The sequence below is a fragment of the Procambarus clarkii genome, chromosome 55, assembly GCF_040958095.1.
Source record: "Procambarus clarkii isolate CNS0578487 chromosome 55, FALCON_Pclarkii_2.0, whole genome shotgun sequence".
Lineage (NCBI taxonomy): Eukaryota > Metazoa > Arthropoda > Malacostraca > Decapoda > Cambaridae > Procambarus > Procambarus clarkii.
The window spans coordinates 17,277,170-17,296,348 of record NC_091204.1 but is presented as its reverse complement, the minus strand read 5'-3'; the positions used below and the strand labels follow the sequence as shown (position 1 = coordinate 17,296,348).

Genomic DNA, 19,179 nt, shown 5'->3' with positions numbered 1-19,179 from the left:
CGCCTTCGGGATGGGTATGGGGTCCACTAACGCCCACAGTAAGGGTATGGGGTCCACTAACGCCCACAGGATGGATATGGAGTCCACTATCGCCCACTGGATGGGTATGGGGTCCCCTAACGCCCACAGGATGGATATGGGGTCCACTAACGCCCACAGGATGGGTATGGGGGTCCACTAACGCCCACAGGATGGGTATGGGGTCCACTAACGCCCACAGGATGGATATGGGGTTCACTAACGCCCACAGGATGGATATGGGGTCCACTAACGCCCAGAGGATCGGTATGGGGTCCACTAACACCCACAGGATGGGTATGGGGTCCACTATCGCCCACAGGATGGGTATGGGGTCCACTATCGCCCACAGGATGGGTATGGAATCCACTAACACCCCCAACCCGTCCTCTAAAAAAGGGAAGGTAAATATAACAGCCCCATAAGTGTAACTATGTATGTCAGTCAGGAATTGTACTTATTTACACTTAGTATTAAATTGTACTGTCAAATATATTGTTAGTATTTGAGTTTATCTGAAAAGCTGAATAGAAAACCACGACCTAACCGTCTTAGTTCTTGAAGATAAGCATTTTATTACTTCTTAATTACAATTACTACTTAACCTATAGCTGTGTTGATGTTACAGTTTTATAAAACCAAACTAAAATATTTCATTAAATTGTAAAGTAACTCAGGATATTATCAAATTTTGTATAAAATCTCTATTGTTTAATAAAACTGAAAAATAAATTCCTGATATTTAAAACTTGTTAATAACAAACTTAACTTTAAAACTTTATCCTTAAATTCACCCACAGGATGGATATGGGGTCCACTAACGCCCACAGGAATAGCAAACTTAACTTTAAAACTTTATCCTTAAATTCACCCACAGGATGGATATGGGGTCCACTAAAGCCCACTGGAATAGCAAACTTAACTTTAAAACTTTATCCTTAAATTCACCCACAGGATGGATATGGGGTCCACTAACGCCCACAGGAAGGGCGTATAATAAATGAACAAAATCAGAGGGTTAACGTAGCATCAACATATTCACAAATATTACGAGTTACAGAAGCATATTCTTCAAAACACATGTATATGATGCTTGATAATAGGGATAATCGGAGATTAATGATTGATCAATATAGTAAACAAAATCGACTGCCCAAGTACTGGGCATCGTCAATAGTGAAGATATACTCAAAATATAATCAGTTTTGAGTGAGGCTTTGCACACTGTTGGTGACTGAAAATGCATTTCAAGACTTTCAGATTCTTGGGGAAGTCTGGATGGTGAGGAACGACAGTTACAGTGCGCACTGTACATAGTGAAGATGTTACAGCGCGCATTGTTCAGAGTGAGGATGTTACAGCGCGCATTGTGCAGAGTGAGGATGTTACAGCGCGCACTGTGCATAGTGAAGATGTTACAGCGCGCATTGTGCAGAGTGAGGATGTTACAGCGCGCACTGTGCATAGTGAAGATGTTACAGCGCGCATTGTGCAGAGTGAGGATGTATCAGGGCACCTCAGCTGGTTCATAAATAATAATGAATAAACAAAAATCAGAAAACAATGATTCCAAGACTTTTTTGATGGTCACATTCTGACAACGGAACCATAAATTATTATTGCACCAGAGCAACATGAGCACAATAAGAGTCAACAGAGAGCCACACATTTATCTCAGCAATATTAACATTACACACGAAGTAATCATCTTTCATAGTAATTAACTCTGAGGACATCAAGCTTCCAAATCACATCAGTGTCAGCAAAATACATTAGTGTCACCAAAATAGATTTGCATCGTTTTCTTTAGCCAAGTGAGTAATAATTTATAACTATTCGGATTTCCCTAATATATATATATATATATATATATATATATATATATATATATATATATATATATATATATATATATATATATATATATATATATATATATGTGTGTGTGTATATCACGAAAATAAACACGTGATTAAGAATGTGACAATGTCAGACCACGAAGGAAAAATGAAACAGGAAATTTCCTTAAGTACTTTCGTATATTAAATACATCTTCAGAAGGTGAATTCCCCCTTCAGAAGGTGAATACACCTTCTGAAGATGTATTTAATATACGAAAGTACTTAAGGAAATTTCCTGTTTCATTTTTCCTTCGTGGTCTGACATTGTCATATATATATATATATATATATATATATATATATATATATATATATATATATATATATATATATATTATTTTCCTATTTATAATAATTTTTTAAATAATATTGGAAAAAGTGTGCTTATTCCGGAATAAGTTAATAGTTCTTGAACAATTTTAAATAGGATAATAAATTTATGCTATTATATAAATAAATTAATAAATATATAAAATAACCACTTACATTTTCCAGGTAAAATAACAAAATAAATAAATAAAAATATATTGACATCAACCGCATGTGACTTGCTCTGCTTCAACAATAAAAACCTTCCGCCGTAAATGATTGTTTCTGAGAAGACAGCGCAGTCATCAGTTCCGGCGGGAGGTCATTAGCGCCGGGAGAAACACCAACTTTGTCTCGAGAAATTCCTGCAGTGACGGAGAGGGAATTATCGGAGGGAAACGCGAAGCCATTACAGCAACCTGCTCTCGCACATATATGACTTATTGCTTATCGTTACTATTTTGCTTATAAAGAAGTATATATGTCACATGATGACCAGACCACACACTAGAAATTGAAGAGACGACGACGTTTCGGTCCGTCCTGGACCATTCTCAAGTCGATTGTCTTGAGAATCGACTTGAGAATGGTCCAGGACGGACCGAAACGTCGTCGTCTCTTCAATTTCTAGTGTGTGGTCTGGTCATCATACTTCAGCCACGTTATTGTGACTCATCGCCTGCATATATGTCACATATTCCAAACTATATTTTTTTTCAAGGCACTAACTTTTTCTCTCAGTTTTATTAAACAATAAATTTATACAAAAATTGACAATATCCTGAATTACTTTACAATTTATTTAAATATTTTAGTTTTGTTTTATTATTTTTATAAAACTGTAATATCAATATAGGTATAGGTTCAATACTAATTGTAATATCTTAATATACTAAGAAGGATAGGTTAGGTTGTGACTTTCTATTCAGCTTTTCAAGGTAAACTCAAATATTCACAATAAATTAGTATATGACATATTCACTTATTCATAAGCAAGATATTGACTATAAGCAAGTGCGAGAACAGGTTGTACGACTATATAGCACTTGGAAGGGGGTCAGTATAAGGATTTGGGATGGGACGGGGGATGGAATAGTGCCTATGATAAAATAAATCTTGATAAAGATTAAGATTAAGCCACCCAAGAGGTGGCACGGGCATGAATAGCCCGTAACCCAACTACTTGGATGGTCAGGGATTGAACGCCAACCTGCATGAAGCGAGACCGTCGCTCTACCGTCCACCCCAAGTTCTTGGGTTCGAACTCTTTTTTTTTTTTATGGAGTGGCAAATCAAATAAACTAGTTAGTTCAGTTATAAAAACAGAAAACAAGTCTGATCTATTTTTTTTATAATTTATTCTAGGGCACAGAAATTCCGTTAGGCATTAAAAGTACTCCGAAGGCCAACGACTGACCTTTCCTAGTATGTAATCCACAATTCCTGGTAACTCCCCAGTACCTAGCTACTGTTAGGTGAACAGAGGCATCAGGCGAGAAGACACCGTCCATTTGCTTCTGCCTCGGCTGGGAATCGAACCTGGGACCGTGGATTGCGAATCCGGAACGTCGTCCGTTTGGTTACCACGTCCTGTCTGTGTGTGTGTGTGTATTCACCTAGTTGTGCTTGCGAGGGTTGAGCTCTCATCTTTCGGTCCGCCTCTCAACTGTCAATCAACTGTTACTAACAATTTTTTTCACACACACACCTAGGAAGCAGCCCATGACAGCTGTCTGACTCCCAGGTACCTATTTACTGCTAGGTAACAGGAGCATCAGGGTATAGGAAACTCTGTACATTTGTTTTTCCGCCGGCTGTCGGGATCGAACCCGGGACCACAGGATCACATGTCCAGAGTGCTGTCTGCTCGGCTGGCCGGCCCCCCTCTGTGTGTGTGTATCTGTCTGTACTCACCTAGTTGTGCTTGCGGGGGTTAAGCTCTGGCTCTTTGGTCCCGCCTCTCAACTGGTGTACAGGTTCCTGAGCCTACTGGGCTCTATCATATCTACATTTGAAACTGTGTATGGAGTCAGCCTCCACCACATCACTTCCTAGTGCATTCTATTTGTTAACTACTCTGACACTGAAGAAATATTTCTAACGTCTCTGTGGCTCATCTGGGTACTAAGTTTCCACCTGTGTTCCATTGTTCGTGCTCCACCCGTGATGAAGAGTTTGTCTTTGTCCACCCTGTCAATTCCCGAGAATTTTGTAGGCTATTATCATGTCTCCCCTTACTCTTCTGTTTTCCAGGGACGTGAGATTTAGCCCCCTTTAGCCTTTCCTCGTAGCTCATACCTCTCAGTTCCGGGACTAGCACTTCCTAATGCATTCCAAATGTTAACCAGTATGTACAACCAAAAGCTATTAATACCACTTCACTTGTAAATATTGCCTTTACACTGCTGACGTCTTGTCAATAACAAAAAATAAGAGAAAACGGCGCCATTAAAAGGAAATGAGAAACGGTGTAGGCGGAAGCAAGAGTCATAGGGAGACCCTATATAAGTCAGCGGCTGGCTGGCGGCGGGTCAGTCCTCGCTCAGCAGTGAGTGGTGGTGCACGTGTGTTCGTCTTGTGTGTTTTACGAGACTGTTTTTCCCTTCGTTGTCCTTGAAGGTAATATTCTACAACGGGATTATATACAGGGAGAGATGCACTCCATATCTCGGTGTATAGTCATGAGGTTATTTTTAGTATTGAAGGTTAAAAATACTAATTTTTGGTTTTACATTCTTGTTGATTAGTATACATGTTGGTTAGTATACATACTTGTTGGTTAGTATGCATACTTGTTAGTAAGCTCTTGTGGTCCCTAAGATGAAATTGTATCTGTTAAAATATACAATAATCGTTTATGTCCAGTCAGGCAAACAAGGGGGCTAGCAATCCCTTCCAGTCAGTCAGTCAGTCAGGCGACTAGCACTCTGTCCAGTCAGTCAGTCAGGCGGCTAGCACTCTGTCCAGTCAGTCAGTCAGGCGGCTAGGACTCCCGTCCAATCAGTCAGTCAGGCGGCTAGCACTCTGCCCAGTCAGTCAGGCGGCTAGCACTCCGTCCAGTCAGTCAGGCGGGCGGCTAGCACTCCGTCCAGTCAATCAGGCGGTTAGGACTCTGCCCAGTCAGTCAGTCAGGCGGCTAGCACTATGTCCAGTCAATCAGTCAGCTAGCACTCCGTCCAGTCAGTCAGGCGGCTAGCACTCTGCCCAGTCAGTCAGGCAGGCGGCTAGCACTCCGTCCAGTCAGTCAGGCAGGCGGCTAGCACTCTGTCCAGTCAGTCAGTTAGCTAGCACTCCGTCCAGTCAGCCAGGCAGGCGGCAAGCACTCCCATCCAGTCAGTCAGGCGGGCGAGGCGGCTTTACCGTACAGTTACCCGCGCCAGGATTGAGGTCAGGACCACTACCAGTAGGGAGGTGGTGCTCTCCTCTGGCCGTTATATTGACAAATATTCAGCTACGTCACGGGTTTAACTTAAACTTATATCAGATCAACTCAACGGTATTCTCCCGACGGGCCAATGGAACACTCCATGAACCCTTATGATACGCGTAACGCCGTACGATGTCGTATATGATACGAGTATGGTAGTATAACGTCGTACGATGTGTTAGACACGAGCGCGGTGACTTACGCTTGGGTACCAAGTGACGTGTACGTCACATACGTGAATACGTTCTTGAGGCTTGCGTCAGAGCAGTTTCACGCACGCATGATTCCAGTGACCTTGTTCAAACAGCTTCAAGGATTTGCGCTTCGCGGTCCCTGACGTCATGGATAGTTACGTCACGTGACGATGGTAATGCGGGCCAGATTCACGAAGCAGTTACGCAAGCACTTACGAACCTGTTCATCTTTTCTCAGTCTTTGGCGGCTTTGTTTACAATTATTAAACAGTTAATGAGCTCCGAAGCACTAGTAGGTTCTTCATAACAATAACAACAGTTGATTGGGAAGTTTTACGCTTGTAAATTGTTTAATAAATGTAACCAAAGCCGTCAAAGATTGAGGAAAGATGTACACGTTCGTAAGTGCTTGCGTAACTGCTTCGTGAATCTAGCCCTTTTTATTAGTCCTGAAATTTAACATTTCTAAATGTTGGATAAATATATATTATATAATGTGTGGGAATTCAAGAGTAGGTCTTGTCGGTCAGCAGTGAGGGTGAGGCAAGGTCAGGAACCTATCTGATTCATCCGCCTACCTGACCTTATACCCTCGTTATCCATCCATCTGTAGCCCTTCGCCCTGTCAACCCATATTACGGGCTCACCATAGACCGTGCTACTTGGAACTCTGCTCCATGTAGCGAATCTTTAACAACAACAACCTGTCAACCCTCACCCCACCATGGTGGCTGGGGTAATGCTTTGTTCTTTAGAACATTTTGTTCGATATCTAATGAACATTGTATTATGAACATTATATAACGTATCTATTATTTACTTGCTATGAATTTAAGTGTAACAAGACGCTATAGTATCTATTTTTCAAATATGGAACTTGACAATAAATTAACTTTTTAGATTAGAAAAGTGAGGTTCTATTCGCTTTAGCTTATACATACCGTTATAATTTTGGCTGAACTGAGCAGTTGTATAAAATTAGCTTCATTTGTAAATATAAACAAAAGAATTAGCTTACAATTTCAATGGTAATATATATTTATCTATATATTACCACTGCCCATATATTGATCAATATATATGAGCAGTAGTAGTAAAAGTAATTGAAATTAATATTGAAATATGCAAACTTTACACCTTAATGTGTATTTGTTAACTTACACAATTTTTGCGAATTTATAATTGACTTAGTTTACTCAAAATCAACTAGAAAGTGAAGAGACGACGACGTTTCGGTCCATCCTGGACCATTCTCAAGTCACAATCGACTTGAGAATGGTCCAGGACGGACCGAAACGTCGTCGTCCCTTCATCTTCTAGTGTGTGGTCTGGTCAGCATTTATTCAACTGTTAACTGAATCTGTAACTCAATTTTTTATGGTTGTCAACAGGTGGATCTGGTGAGGATGATGGCGGTGAGGCTACTGGTAGCGGTGTGTGTGGTGGCAGCCGTCGGGGTGTCTGCCCATAAGTGGGGATGGGGCTCCTGTCAGCGAGTCGACCCCACACCCAACCTAAATCTCGACCAGGCATGTATTAAACACTAATTCCCTTTTGAGGTGACATTAAAATTCCAGCATGTTAAGATAACAAAATACTTTCCTCTCAATAAAAGGATCGAGTAGCTTAGGCAATGTCTATTCTCCCGCAGCGACGTGCTAGTCTGTGAGATACTTGACACAATTAATTCATTTACAAACAAAACAAGTCATGGGGATATGCCCCAGTATGGTCAAACCGGATGGGACTCACCTCTGGCGCAGCAGGGTCACAGGGCTCATCCTTTAGTGGCTCAAGGGTAACAAACTCGACCCGCGTTTCACCAGCGATTTGCTCTGGGTTTGAGGTCGAGTGGGATTGGCTGGGTGCCAATCCTTAACTGTTGACCCAGTAGTAATTTGGTACCTGGTTGTAGGGGGGGGGGGGGGTAGAAATAGTCTAAGCTACTCTATCCCTTTGAGATGTATTTCTTTCTTGTCTCAATAAACATACTTGAACTTGAACCTGGTTGTAAACTGACTGGTGGACCGTGTTCCAGGGGAAAATAAGTTGGTAAACATACCATGGGAGATTGAAATTGAAATTGAAATAAGTTTATTGAGGTAAAATACTCAAAACGCTTGTGCTCTCTAGAGTGGAGTACTGCTGCACAATGAGAGCACCTTTCAAAGCTGGAGAAATTACTGACCTGGAGAGCGTGCAGAGGTCCTTTACTGCTAGAATCCACTCACTAAAACATCTAAACTATTGGGACCGACTAAAGAGCCTAAAACTGTACTCCCTTGAGCGCAGGCGGGAGAGGTACATAATAATTTACACGTGGAAAATATTAGAGGGGCTGGTCCCAAACCTGCACACAGAAATAACATCACATGAGACCAGAAGACATGGCAGGATGTGCAGAATACCCCCGTTGAAAAACAGAGGTGCAACTGGTACTCTGAGAGAGAACTCTATCAACATCAGAGGTCCGAGACTGTTCAACACGCTTCCACTACACATAAGGGGCATAACTGGCCGACCCCTCACAGTGTTCAAGAGAGAACTGGATAAGCACCTCCAAGGGATACCTGATCAACCAGGCTGTGACTCGTACGTTAGGCTGCGAGCAGCCGCGTCCAACAGCCTGGTTGATCAGTCCGGCAACCAGGAGGCCTGGTCGACGACCGGGCCGCGGGGACGCTAAGCCCCGGAAGCACCTCAAGGTAAGGTAAGGGATGAGGTAGCTCAAGCTATTCTCACCCCGTTCAGTACACCGTGTTAATACATACATAGACACACATCACAAGCAATAAACATATTACCGAACATTCTGAGAGATAAACATCTACATTTCCTCCTTTACACAAGTAACCATGGGAGATGGTAAGGGAAATTCAAAGCCTGTTAACAGGAATCAGAAGTAGTCTGCTCCTGTATCCACCTACTGGATACAGCTGCACGGTTGAAATTGTTACTTTTTATGACTAAAAGAGGGGCGTTGTAAGCCCCACCCAGCTGCCTTCCGGGCCATCGGAACAGCCCATCAGTAACACTGTTCTTCTATAATATAGCAGTCACCGTGGCTGAGTGGTTCGCCACGGTGACTGCTCTCTCACTCACTCGCGCTTCGCGAGCGATTTGGCCTGGGTTCGTATCCTGACCGGGAAGGATTAACTAGCCGCCAATCCTTAACTGTACACCTCTGTTCACCCAGCTGTCAATGGATATCTGGTTGTTAAACGAATTGGCAGGTCGTATTCCATGGAAAATTAAGATTGTTAGTGGTGTGACGATAATCTCCTTCAAGAGATTGAGCCTGCTCTTCCCTCCAAAATTACGTCTTCACAATTATATAAAAAGACTATGGAAGAAATGTCCAACAACGACAACAACACCAGCACCAGCAAGGCTTGCAAGGGTGAGCAGAAACGTATGCAGCCCGCCACCTGTTCGGACCCAAATCACCAAACTACCCGTTGATCGCTACGGCTCCGCTGATTGGTCGCCGGTCTGGCTGCACCTGCACTCGCCCCCCAATACTACCCGATGTCTGGGGTCGCCCCAACATCAGTCTTCAGAATGTTCCGTGCTTTCGTAGCCAGCACTCCTCCCAGCTAGACGTTAGCGTGTACTGAGAGAGGTGGTGGCTTTAAGCCAATATTCCAGCACCTCCCACTTAACTGTTGTATTGCACTTCTTGTTATTTTGCCTTAACGTAACTTTTCATTGTGTCATTTAAGTATTCTTATTATTTTGATTGATTGATTTTATTATACATATTTGTTTGTGCATTATTTTCATGTTTTGATTTATTTAACGTAATTAAAATTTCATTGTTAAAGTTTACTTGTGTTTTGTGTGTCTTCTCCTTACCTTACCACAGACGAAGTTCCAGTTTTTCTATTTTTTTTTATAACTATGTGACGAGGCCATACCCCTAGCCTTAAACAGCCGAACACCAACGCGTTACCGTCACAGTGGCTTTACAAGATTGTAAATAAACAAAAAATCAATGGACGGGAGAAGAAACTTCTCGCGCCCATGTACGCTGCTTCCCACTTAAGTCCGGCTCCTCAAGATACAAGCAAGCTACTACCCATCAAAGCATACAAGCTACTACCCATCAAAGCATACAAGCTACTACCCATCAAAGCATGCAAGCTAGTACCCATCAAAGCATACAAGCTACTACCCATCAAAGCATACAAGCTACTACCCATCAAAGCATGCAAGCTAGTACCCATCAAAGCATGCAAGCTACTACCCATCAAAGCATACAAGCTACTACCCATCAAAGCATACAAGCTACTACCCATCAAAGCATACAAGCTACTACCCATCAAAGCATGCAAGCTAGTACCCATCAAGCCCCTGAGGAAACTTCTCTGCCTGCAAACAGAGGTCAAAGTCCACCTGTTGACAAAAAAATAACATACCATTCCACCCCATGCACGTTGTGACGGCCAAATCGTCCTCCCTTCCTGAACGATGTGACGCAATAATCCCTCACTCTCCAACATCGTGCGACTGAGTCACCATCCACCCCCCATGCACGCTATCCTACTCCATACTGCAACTCAGCCACCAACCCTCCACGCAACCTAGAGAGGGATAGGAAGGGATGTGTCATAAGTTGCAGGATAGTGTGGCGGTCACCTTGGGAGTCCTTCCTAACCCCCATGCGTGCTGTTGTTGTTTTTTTTTCAGCTACTCGGAACTAAAAGTTGCAAATATCACGGGCTATGGTGAGCCCGTTGTGGACTTACCCGGCACAGGAGCGGGGCTGTAACTTATATGCGTGCTGCGACACCATCTTCTTTTTATCTTTACAACTGAGGCGTAGAGCTGGCGATGAAAGGCTGCTGGTGGTGGTGGTGATGTGTGGCCGGGTATTTTATGATGGCGGTAGTTTCATGAGCCCTTCACAGGAAATGAGGACCGATTGCATGTTAGGAGCGGCCTTTAGAGAGTGTGTTCGTATGAGCAGAGAGTGAGAGAGAGCGGGCCAGGAGTGAGTAATGAGTCACTTCCCTGCATCTCCCAACTCATTCTGTTGCTTCACAGTCTCATTGAATCTTTTTTTTTCCTCCACCTGCTTCGTATTAAAGATGCAGTGCTGTTTATATGGACTTGGAACTCGGCAGAATAGGTAATTGTCATTGCCTGAAAATATTTATAGATTTGAAGATTCACAAGGAAGCTTGTCTTCAGGAAATGTTATAAAACAAGAATGTGTTGACTTCTATAGAACAGAGCACAGTACTTGAAACTGTTTAATATTTAGTCAATGGATAGGCGTGTCAAAGAGGAAATTGGGAATGATAAACTGAAAATGTCGAGGTGGATGAACAGGATGGGTGTTCTGTTCATTTCATAGTTCATAGACACTCTTCCTGTGTATCTATGAACAGGAAGTGTGCGTCTATGAACAGGAAGTGTGCATATATAAACAGGAATTGTGCGTCTATAAACAGGAATTGTGCATGGATCGAGCAGTACAAGATATCTACCTGTGTAGATATCTTACCTACCTGTGTAAGGATAAGAACGTGAGATGTATATTTACCTTGTCACATGTGTAATGAACAACGGTATATTGTATATAAACACACACAAGATGATTTATAATTCACTTGTTGACAATTTATCATTATTAATTGAGAATGAGCCAATGTATTTAAGACAAAATTTCATCTATCGAATCTGTGGGTCATTTATCATGAATAGATAACTTTGACCCAAGAATTCAAGCACTGAAGCACTAGTTACGGGTTATTCAACCATTTGAATTTACTTGAAAATAAATTATTCATTGGATTAATAGCTATAGGAATAGGCATTTGACTTCTATAAGTACGTAGTTAAAATTAATCTGTATTACCCTTGTGTAAGTGGGAAAAATAGCATGTACTTATTTAGAGAAATTTTTGTGAAAATAAATTCTCAAGTGGCCAATTAAGAGTCTATTAATATTCGTGTGTGTGACAGTTCCTGAACCAGTGGTACGTGGTGGAACAATTCGACACCACCTCCACCTGTCTGACCATGAACTACACGAGGGTCTCCCCAACGCAGCTCAAAGTTACCAAGTCGCGTCAACTGGTTCTGCTCGACTCCCTAAGCATCGAGCACACCAACTCCTACACCGGGACCCTCGACATCCCCGATGGTGACAAGCCTGCCAAGATGCGTGCCAAGTGGCCCTATGAGTGAGTCTGATAACTTAGATTTGCCTGATATTTCTCTATTCTCATATATGTACTTAGGAGCAATTGACGATCACTAAACACTGATCATTTGTATGCGGAAAAACCACAAAGAAATGGGAAAGAGAGGTGAACGTTTCGGCCTGTTAGAGCCTGTCTGGTGTTGACAAAGGCTCTAACAGGCCGAAACGTTCACCTCTCTTTCCCATTTCTTTGTGGTTTTTCCGCATGTACTTAGGAATTTAGATATATTATTATGTTGACTAATCCACACACACTAGAAAATGAGGGGACGACGACGTTTCGGTCCGTCCTAGGACCATTCTCAAGTCGATTGTGAGAAGGGTCCAGGACGGACCGAAACGTCGTCGTCCCTTCACCTTCTAGTGTGTGGATTGTGAACATACTTCAGCCACGTTATTGTGCCTCATCGCCTGTATATTATTATATTTTGCCATATTTATACATGTGCCTCTTCACCTTCCCTCGTAGATATTGCAGGCAAGTCAGACTACGTTGTGTTTGACACTGATGGCCAGACATACGCCGCCATCTTCGACTGTCAGCAGATTACGAGCCTAATGAACCGGTATTCAGCCGCCATTCTCTCCAGAACTCCTTCCCTCCCTGCAGAAACTATATCAAAGGTCAGTGCTAGTTTTTAGTTATGTATAAAATTAAATCGTGACGTGCCAGAATTCATGTCTATAAGGAAACTGCAAAATGGTTATTGGCCAATGCATAATGGCGCTCATTTAAGCCCTAACATCTTTTGTATTTACTTAGTTTATGAAACTTAACTAAATTTATTTATATGATGGACCTGTAGTTTCAAATTAAGGTTTTCTTATTATTAAAATATAAGATTTTTTAGAAATATGTTTTGGTTAGCTATTTATTTTTTGTACAGTCCATACTCCGAATAGATAGTACGTTTTAATACTAAATGTAATAAGTACAATTCGGACTGTCGGCATAGTGCATAAATATACTTAATCGCCAGCATCGCACCAAAATATTGTGAATATTAGAATTTACCGGAAAAGCTGTATAGAAAACCACGACCTAACCTAACCTTGAGAGTATAAGGAGGACAAGTATGCAAATAGCATTTATTGCTTCTTAATTACAATTAGTACTTAACCTATAGCTATATTGATATTACAATTATATAAAACTAATAAAACAAAACTAAAGTCTTTCAATAAATGATAGTCATTAAATAAACTCAGGATATTTTCACATTTTGTATAAAATCTCTATTGTTTAATAACACTGAAAAATAAATTCTTTATATTAAAACTTGTGCAAATAGTTTACACGAAAACTTCAACCTAAAAACTTTGAGTGTATTAACACAAAATTAGAATATATGGGGAGGCAAATGTAACAGCACAATTAAGTGTATTTATGTACTATACAGACAGTCAGGAATGTACTTATTACATTTAGTATTAAAACGTACTGTCTACTCGGAGAATGGGTTGTGTTTGTAATATTTGTAGGCTTATATAATTTTGCCTGAAATTCTCTACCTTTTGGGCATGTAAATTTAGCTATTTTGAAAATGTCGTTAAAAATATGTTTGATAAGCACAATTCTTACTTTATATCTATTGAGAAAAAATGTGTTCGTTTCAAATAGTGAACAAATTTAAGAAAATATATAATGAAAGGTTTTTCAGTCAGAATTTCTTGCAAGTGTTGAACCCTTTCTCATGATCACTGTTTCCTGAACTTGCATATCCCTGCATTATTTATTTTCATTAATACTGTTTTCTAGCACCAAAATAAGCGAGAAAATTCACCGGGAGCCGTGATAACGATTCGAATCCTATGTGCTGTGTATTCCCAGACGCACAGCTCTGAATACCCTGCACATAGGTTCAAATCTTTATCACGACTCCTGTGGATTTTCTCATTAATAAAGAAATCACAGCAACGTGATATCAAAGTAAATATTATACGATGCAACAGTATTATTTTTCCCGGTATGCTCACGACCAATTGCTATAATCGTTTCTTTACTATTTGAAGTAATATTACCTCTCCTGTTAAACAGAAGGGGGAAAAAATAAGCTCTTGTGATAACATGAACGTTTCCATAGTATATACGTTTTTTTCTTTACCATGTCGTAGCTCAGTCAATTAAGGCAGCGACTGGGATGCTCACAGACGTAGGTTCGAATCCTCGTCACGGCCCTTGTCGATTTGTTAATTTGTACGTTTTTTCTATTTGTAATAATTGATTGATGAAGATTAAGCCACCCAAAAGGTGGCACGGGCATGAATAGCCCTTTTGAGCCATTACGAGTATCAATAGATGATACTGGAGATCTGTGGAGGTGCGACTGCACCCTGCGTGACGGGAGATGTCTCCCGTGGGCTATTTGTAATATATTGTTGTGTTAAATGAACAAATCCACAAGGGCCGTGACGAGGATTCGAACCTGCAGTCCGGGAGCATCCCAGACACTGCCTTAATCGACTGAGCTACGACAGGGTAAAAAGGGTTGAAACCTTTTTACTTTTTTATCGTTGTGTTCCATAGATCAAACAGCTTCTGCAGAGCTTCAACGTCGACCCTAAACACTTTGACAAGATTGACCATTCTGTGTGTATCCGTCGTGAGGATTCTGACCTCAACATCAACATTGATGAAAATACTTTCAAAAAGTTGATAAGTGGTGCATCTGAAAACTTCCAGACCATTGCAACTCAGGTAGGTGACTAAGTGCTGTATATTACCGTATAGTATAAGTTGCATAAAATGATCCTTTATGTGAATAACCTTCATTTTACAAACTTTACCTTAACCATAATTGGTTCACGCTACAGTGTACGGCCTAATTTTGAAATGTGAAGGAACGAACTAGGTCAGAATAGCTTATCATAATAGTTAACTGAATAAGTTTGCTCGATGCTCGCTAAACTGTTGAATAAATGCAAAAGTCGCCAAAGATCGAGAAAAGATGTGCAGGTTCGTAAATAGTTGCGTAAATGCTTGTTGAATCCCGGCCCAGGTCATTCAGGATATCGTAACTTTTGCTTGCCTATTCCCCCCCCCCCCCCCCAATGAACTTGTGATAGTCGGATGTATGTGGCACTTGCGTTTTTGTGTCCTAATACCAACCCTAGAAACACAAACCGAAACTGTCTCTATTTTCCGCTTGTTACAACTTGTAATAAAGTTGTTACATCTTGGCTTAACGTGTTTATGACGTATTAGAACGTTGTTACAACTTGATATATTGGTTGTTATAACTGGTTAGGAGGTGTTAAAACTTGTTCGAACGTTGTACCAACGTCGTAGTTTCGGTGTGTGTTTGGCGGGAAGTGTCAATGACAGATATACGGGCTGGAGGATTTTGGCTGTCCAACTAGATCACGGTGATTGATTAACCTTTGGGTGTGCAACTTTCCTGCTCTGCTTGTATTACATTTGGAAAGGGGACTCGGCGTTAGGTCTCCTTCTCTTCCCCGGGTCCTGTTCTCGTGTCTGTTTTCTCACTGGACATCCCAGTCCAATTGTATTTATTTCAAGTTTGTACATTTCAGGAAAAACGTATACTTTTGCAGGCGATGAGTCACAATAACGTGGCTAAAGTATGTTGACCAGACCACGCACTAGAAGGTGAAGGGACGGTGACGTTTCGGTCCGTCCTGGACCATTCTCAAGTCACACAATCGACTTGAGAATGGTCCAGGACGGACCGAAACGTCATCGCTTCTCCATCTTCTGAGTTGTGGTTTGGTCACCATATCCTCAGCCACGTTATTGTGACTCATCTACGTAATGAGACAGTCACTTTGTGTGGAATCCTTTGTGGCTTTTCATTCTCTTCTCTCCTGTGGGGTTGTTTTGAATTTGGCAGCTGGTTAGCAAAGGTGTCTCTGGCAGGCGATCCTTGATGACCTGGTCTGCCACCTGGTGGTGGTGGTCGTCGAAGGGTTGTCACCTGTGGCCAATTATTGGTCGACATGTTTACAATATGATTTCATTCGTTGTCTCTACGAAGTGGTGAATCGTTTAGATGGTGTTTTAACTTTCCGTGCAGTTTTCTTTGCTACAGATTAATATACGATTCCTGTGCTTCCCTCGCCTCCGCTAGGACACCATAATCAGGCCGTGTGTTAGGTAGACTTTTAGAAAGTCATCAGAGTTGTTTTTGTCACGAGTAGCTCTAATGCGTTGGTACAATGTAATTGATGAATTGATGAAATTCCCAATTGATGAAGCCGCTGCATGAGGGTTTAACACAACAAGTGGAGTTTAATTACATTCAATTCTATTTTTACTCGAAATTATCATTTTAATTTTTGGCTAATTTATTATGCACCGCATACCCATCCTGTGAGCTACAGTGGAAAATGCACAGGATGTGGTCAGGAGCTGAACCACAAAATTCAGCAAAGTTAAGACAATTTGTAAGCATATCACGTCAACAGTCTGTTTAATCTTTGTGTTGATAGATAATTTAGCGTATCTACAAATCGCAGCAGAATGTATGTAAATTTAGCAGATGAAATGTACATAATATTATACAATATATTGCATCCTTAACCTTGCTCATTTAGTGTTGTACATATATATATCTCCATATTAAATTAAGATAAATCATTCTGCACATTTGCAAAAGATGCTTCCACATATGGTTCTTTAAGGTATTAATTTAGATGGCATAATAATTTGAACCATGTGTACAATATTAACTGGGAGAGAAAGCAATGAGATGGTATATGTACGTAAGTCTCTATGACCCTGTAAACACAAAGATTTGATAACACGTCAAGCAAGCAGTCGTGTACGTACTCAACTCACAACCGAGGGGACACAGGTTCAATCCCCGAGGTGGCCAAGTTTTCCTTTTACCTGATACACCTATTCACCTAGCAATAAATGGGCCTCCGGGAGTTAGGCAACTACTACACGTGTATTTGGGAGCACCTAGTGTGTGCAGGGTCGAATCCTTCTCATGGCTCCTATTGATTTTCTCTTTAGGCAACTTTTGTGGGGTTAGATATTAAAAAAGGTGGATAATTGGCGAAGGGGAGCATCGATAAGCATAGCTACAGGCTTCCTGTCCCTGACAACGGGAATTAAAATGGATAATGAACATTTTTATTCTTGTTTTGTGACTCGAATCGTAGCCACATGGAAAGGTTCGTAAAAATGTTTGGTTTGTAATGCCAAGTTTGACTTGATATTACGAACATGTGTAATGTTTTACAACGTGAGCCAAGTGTTATCAAAACAGGTGTAGCATAACACCCTGCATAACCCGATGTTATTAACGTACTACTACTACCATCTCCTACAATACCATAGTGAAGTTTGAGTAGCCCAACCCATGTGTGTGTGTGTTTGAGTGTGTGTGTTAGGCTATTTGCTCCAGCCACATTGTGACTTATTCTCAACGTAAACAGTGAATATTTCCTTATATCCAAGATCTATCTTATCAGTCAAAATTGCAATTGAATAAAAACTAATGAAAAATAATTATGCTATTTCAGCTGGTAACAATCTTTCAGGTGGCGAACGGGGCAAACAACTTCGCCAACACTGTGGTGGACTTCACCAAGCAGCTGGGAGCTTCAACAGATGGCACGAATGACACAAACGCTGCCGTAAAGATTGACAAAGAAGCCGAGGTCATTCCCTAAACCAGTTGACTGTGTCGATCACTGCACTAGAGTTTAATTTGTATATTTATATGTTAAAATAAGACTTGTATGTGTTGGAGGAAAATGGGAATGACATGTAATTGAAGCAGTCGAAGAAATGGATTAAGGACAAGGAAATTATAGTGCATTCAGAATGAGGACAAAAGGAAATTTGAAAGCGGGAAAGAGTGATAGATATTGAATCTGTAACTCAGAATAATGCTGGCAGGAAAGGCAAATGGAGAGTTGAACAATCCTATTGCAAAGTAAGAAAGTAGACTAGGTTATAGATTTAAATTAAGAAAAAAATACAGTATTGTATTTTTTGCTTCTTACAGAATGTTAATATAGGTAAGGTTTGAACAAGACCTCAGCTTTTAGGACCAAATATAAATGCATTAATATTGTTTTAGATGAGACAAACTATATATCTTCAAGTCATAATGGCTTGCACATGATTAATCACCAGATTAAGACAATGCTCCCATGTCAGCACTAATTACTGTTCTGACCTTCAATGCACAGAGGAGTTAGCAATGGCAGACCTCGGAGTGCAAGTTGTATCAACAGTTACGAAGTCATACGAGTGAGAGTAGTACTGCTAGAAACACCAAACACCTATCTACCCCTAAGTATTAGGGGTAGATAGGTGTTTCTAGCAGTACAAGTGATGAGAGTAGTTACCCAATGGCTCTGTGGGTCATTTGTCCCTCGTTAGAATCCTTGATATTGCTCGTCTTATGTCCTTTCGTTCTCATATTGGCATCTTGAGTGAGCTCAAGATGCCAGAGCCTCTTCATTTTCCAGTGATACGGCGCTACGTAGACTTCATTGCTTGACGCCTTCTTGTAATCATTATTGATTTGTTTTAACTATTAGTGATAGTTATGAGATGGTAGGTTAGTAATGTATCTTCCCTTGCACCTGAGACTTGATATTGACTAAGCAGAGCTGCTTAAAGAAGGCTACACATGTGAATGTTTAGACTTTTTACCTTCTTATATCCTGAATGTTTTTCTTAGCCATTAGTTTTTGTTTAGATTAAACTTATAATTTCTGAATTGAAGTATAGAGCAAATGTGCCTTATTTATTCACTACTGTAGATGTAATATCTCGAACTTTATGTAATGTTACACATTTAATTTCCTTTACGGTCTGTAAACATTTAATATACATTCAAAATAGTAAGTCACAATACAAACACCTAAATCCAATGAAAAACAAATTTCAATAAAAAATATAAATATTTGATTTCCGTTTTTTTTTCTTAAATCTTTCATAGACGATTCAGATGTTACCCCTAACCTAACCTACCCTGCTGGAACCACTGAGAGAACTGGTTCTACAGGTACTCTAATAATCTATGATGAGGTCTGATAAAGACCTCATCATCATGATACATCTGAAGAATGCAGGTGATGAGTCACAATAACGTGGCTAAAGTAAGTTGACCAGACCACACACTAGAAGGTGAAGGG

The 19,179-nt window shown here is 40.7% G+C and overlaps 2 protein-coding genes across 2 annotated transcripts in view; one reads left to right on the top strand and one right to left on the bottom strand.

The window, feature by feature from the left end:
- LOC123755483 (PCNA-interacting partner) overlaps positions 1-10,534 on the bottom strand; it is a 45,706-nt gene extending 35,172 nt beyond the window's left edge. The window contains exon 1 of the mRNA XM_045738228.2: positions 10,268-10,534. Coding sequence (XP_045594184.1) covers positions 10,268-10,280 — 13 coding nt within the window. The 5' untranslated portion in view covers positions 10,281-10,534. The remainder of the gene's footprint in view (positions 1-10,267) is intronic.
- Positions 4,697-18,952, top strand: LOC123755508 (apolipoprotein D). The gene is made up of 6 exons (XM_069305516.1): positions 4,697-4,847; positions 7,241-7,378; positions 11,820-12,036; positions 12,527-12,684; positions 14,588-14,758; positions 17,551-18,952. The coding sequence occupies exons 2-6, from the start codon at positions 7,256-7,258 to the stop codon at positions 17,698-17,700; spliced, it is 819 nt and encodes a 272-aa protein (XP_069161617.1). The 5' UTR covers positions 4,697-4,847; positions 7,241-7,255; the 3' UTR covers positions 17,701-18,952.
- Positions 18,953-19,179: the final 227 nt, after the last annotated feature.

Excerpts from the sequence above, each read along its gene's own strand:
- LOC123755508 (XM_069305516.1), top strand. The coding sequence starts at position 7,256 with ATGATGGCGGTGAGGCTACTGGTAGCGGTGTGTGTGGTGGCAGCCGTC. Across the intron at positions 12,037-12,526 it reads GATGCGTGCCAAGTGGCCCT|TAGATATTGCAGGCAAGTCA; the intron begins ATGAGTGAGTCT and ends CACCTTCCCTCG. Across the intron at positions 12,685-14,587 it reads CTGCAGAAACTATATCAAAG|ATCAAACAGCTTCTGCAGAG; the intron begins GTCAGTGCTAGT and ends TGTGTTCCATAG.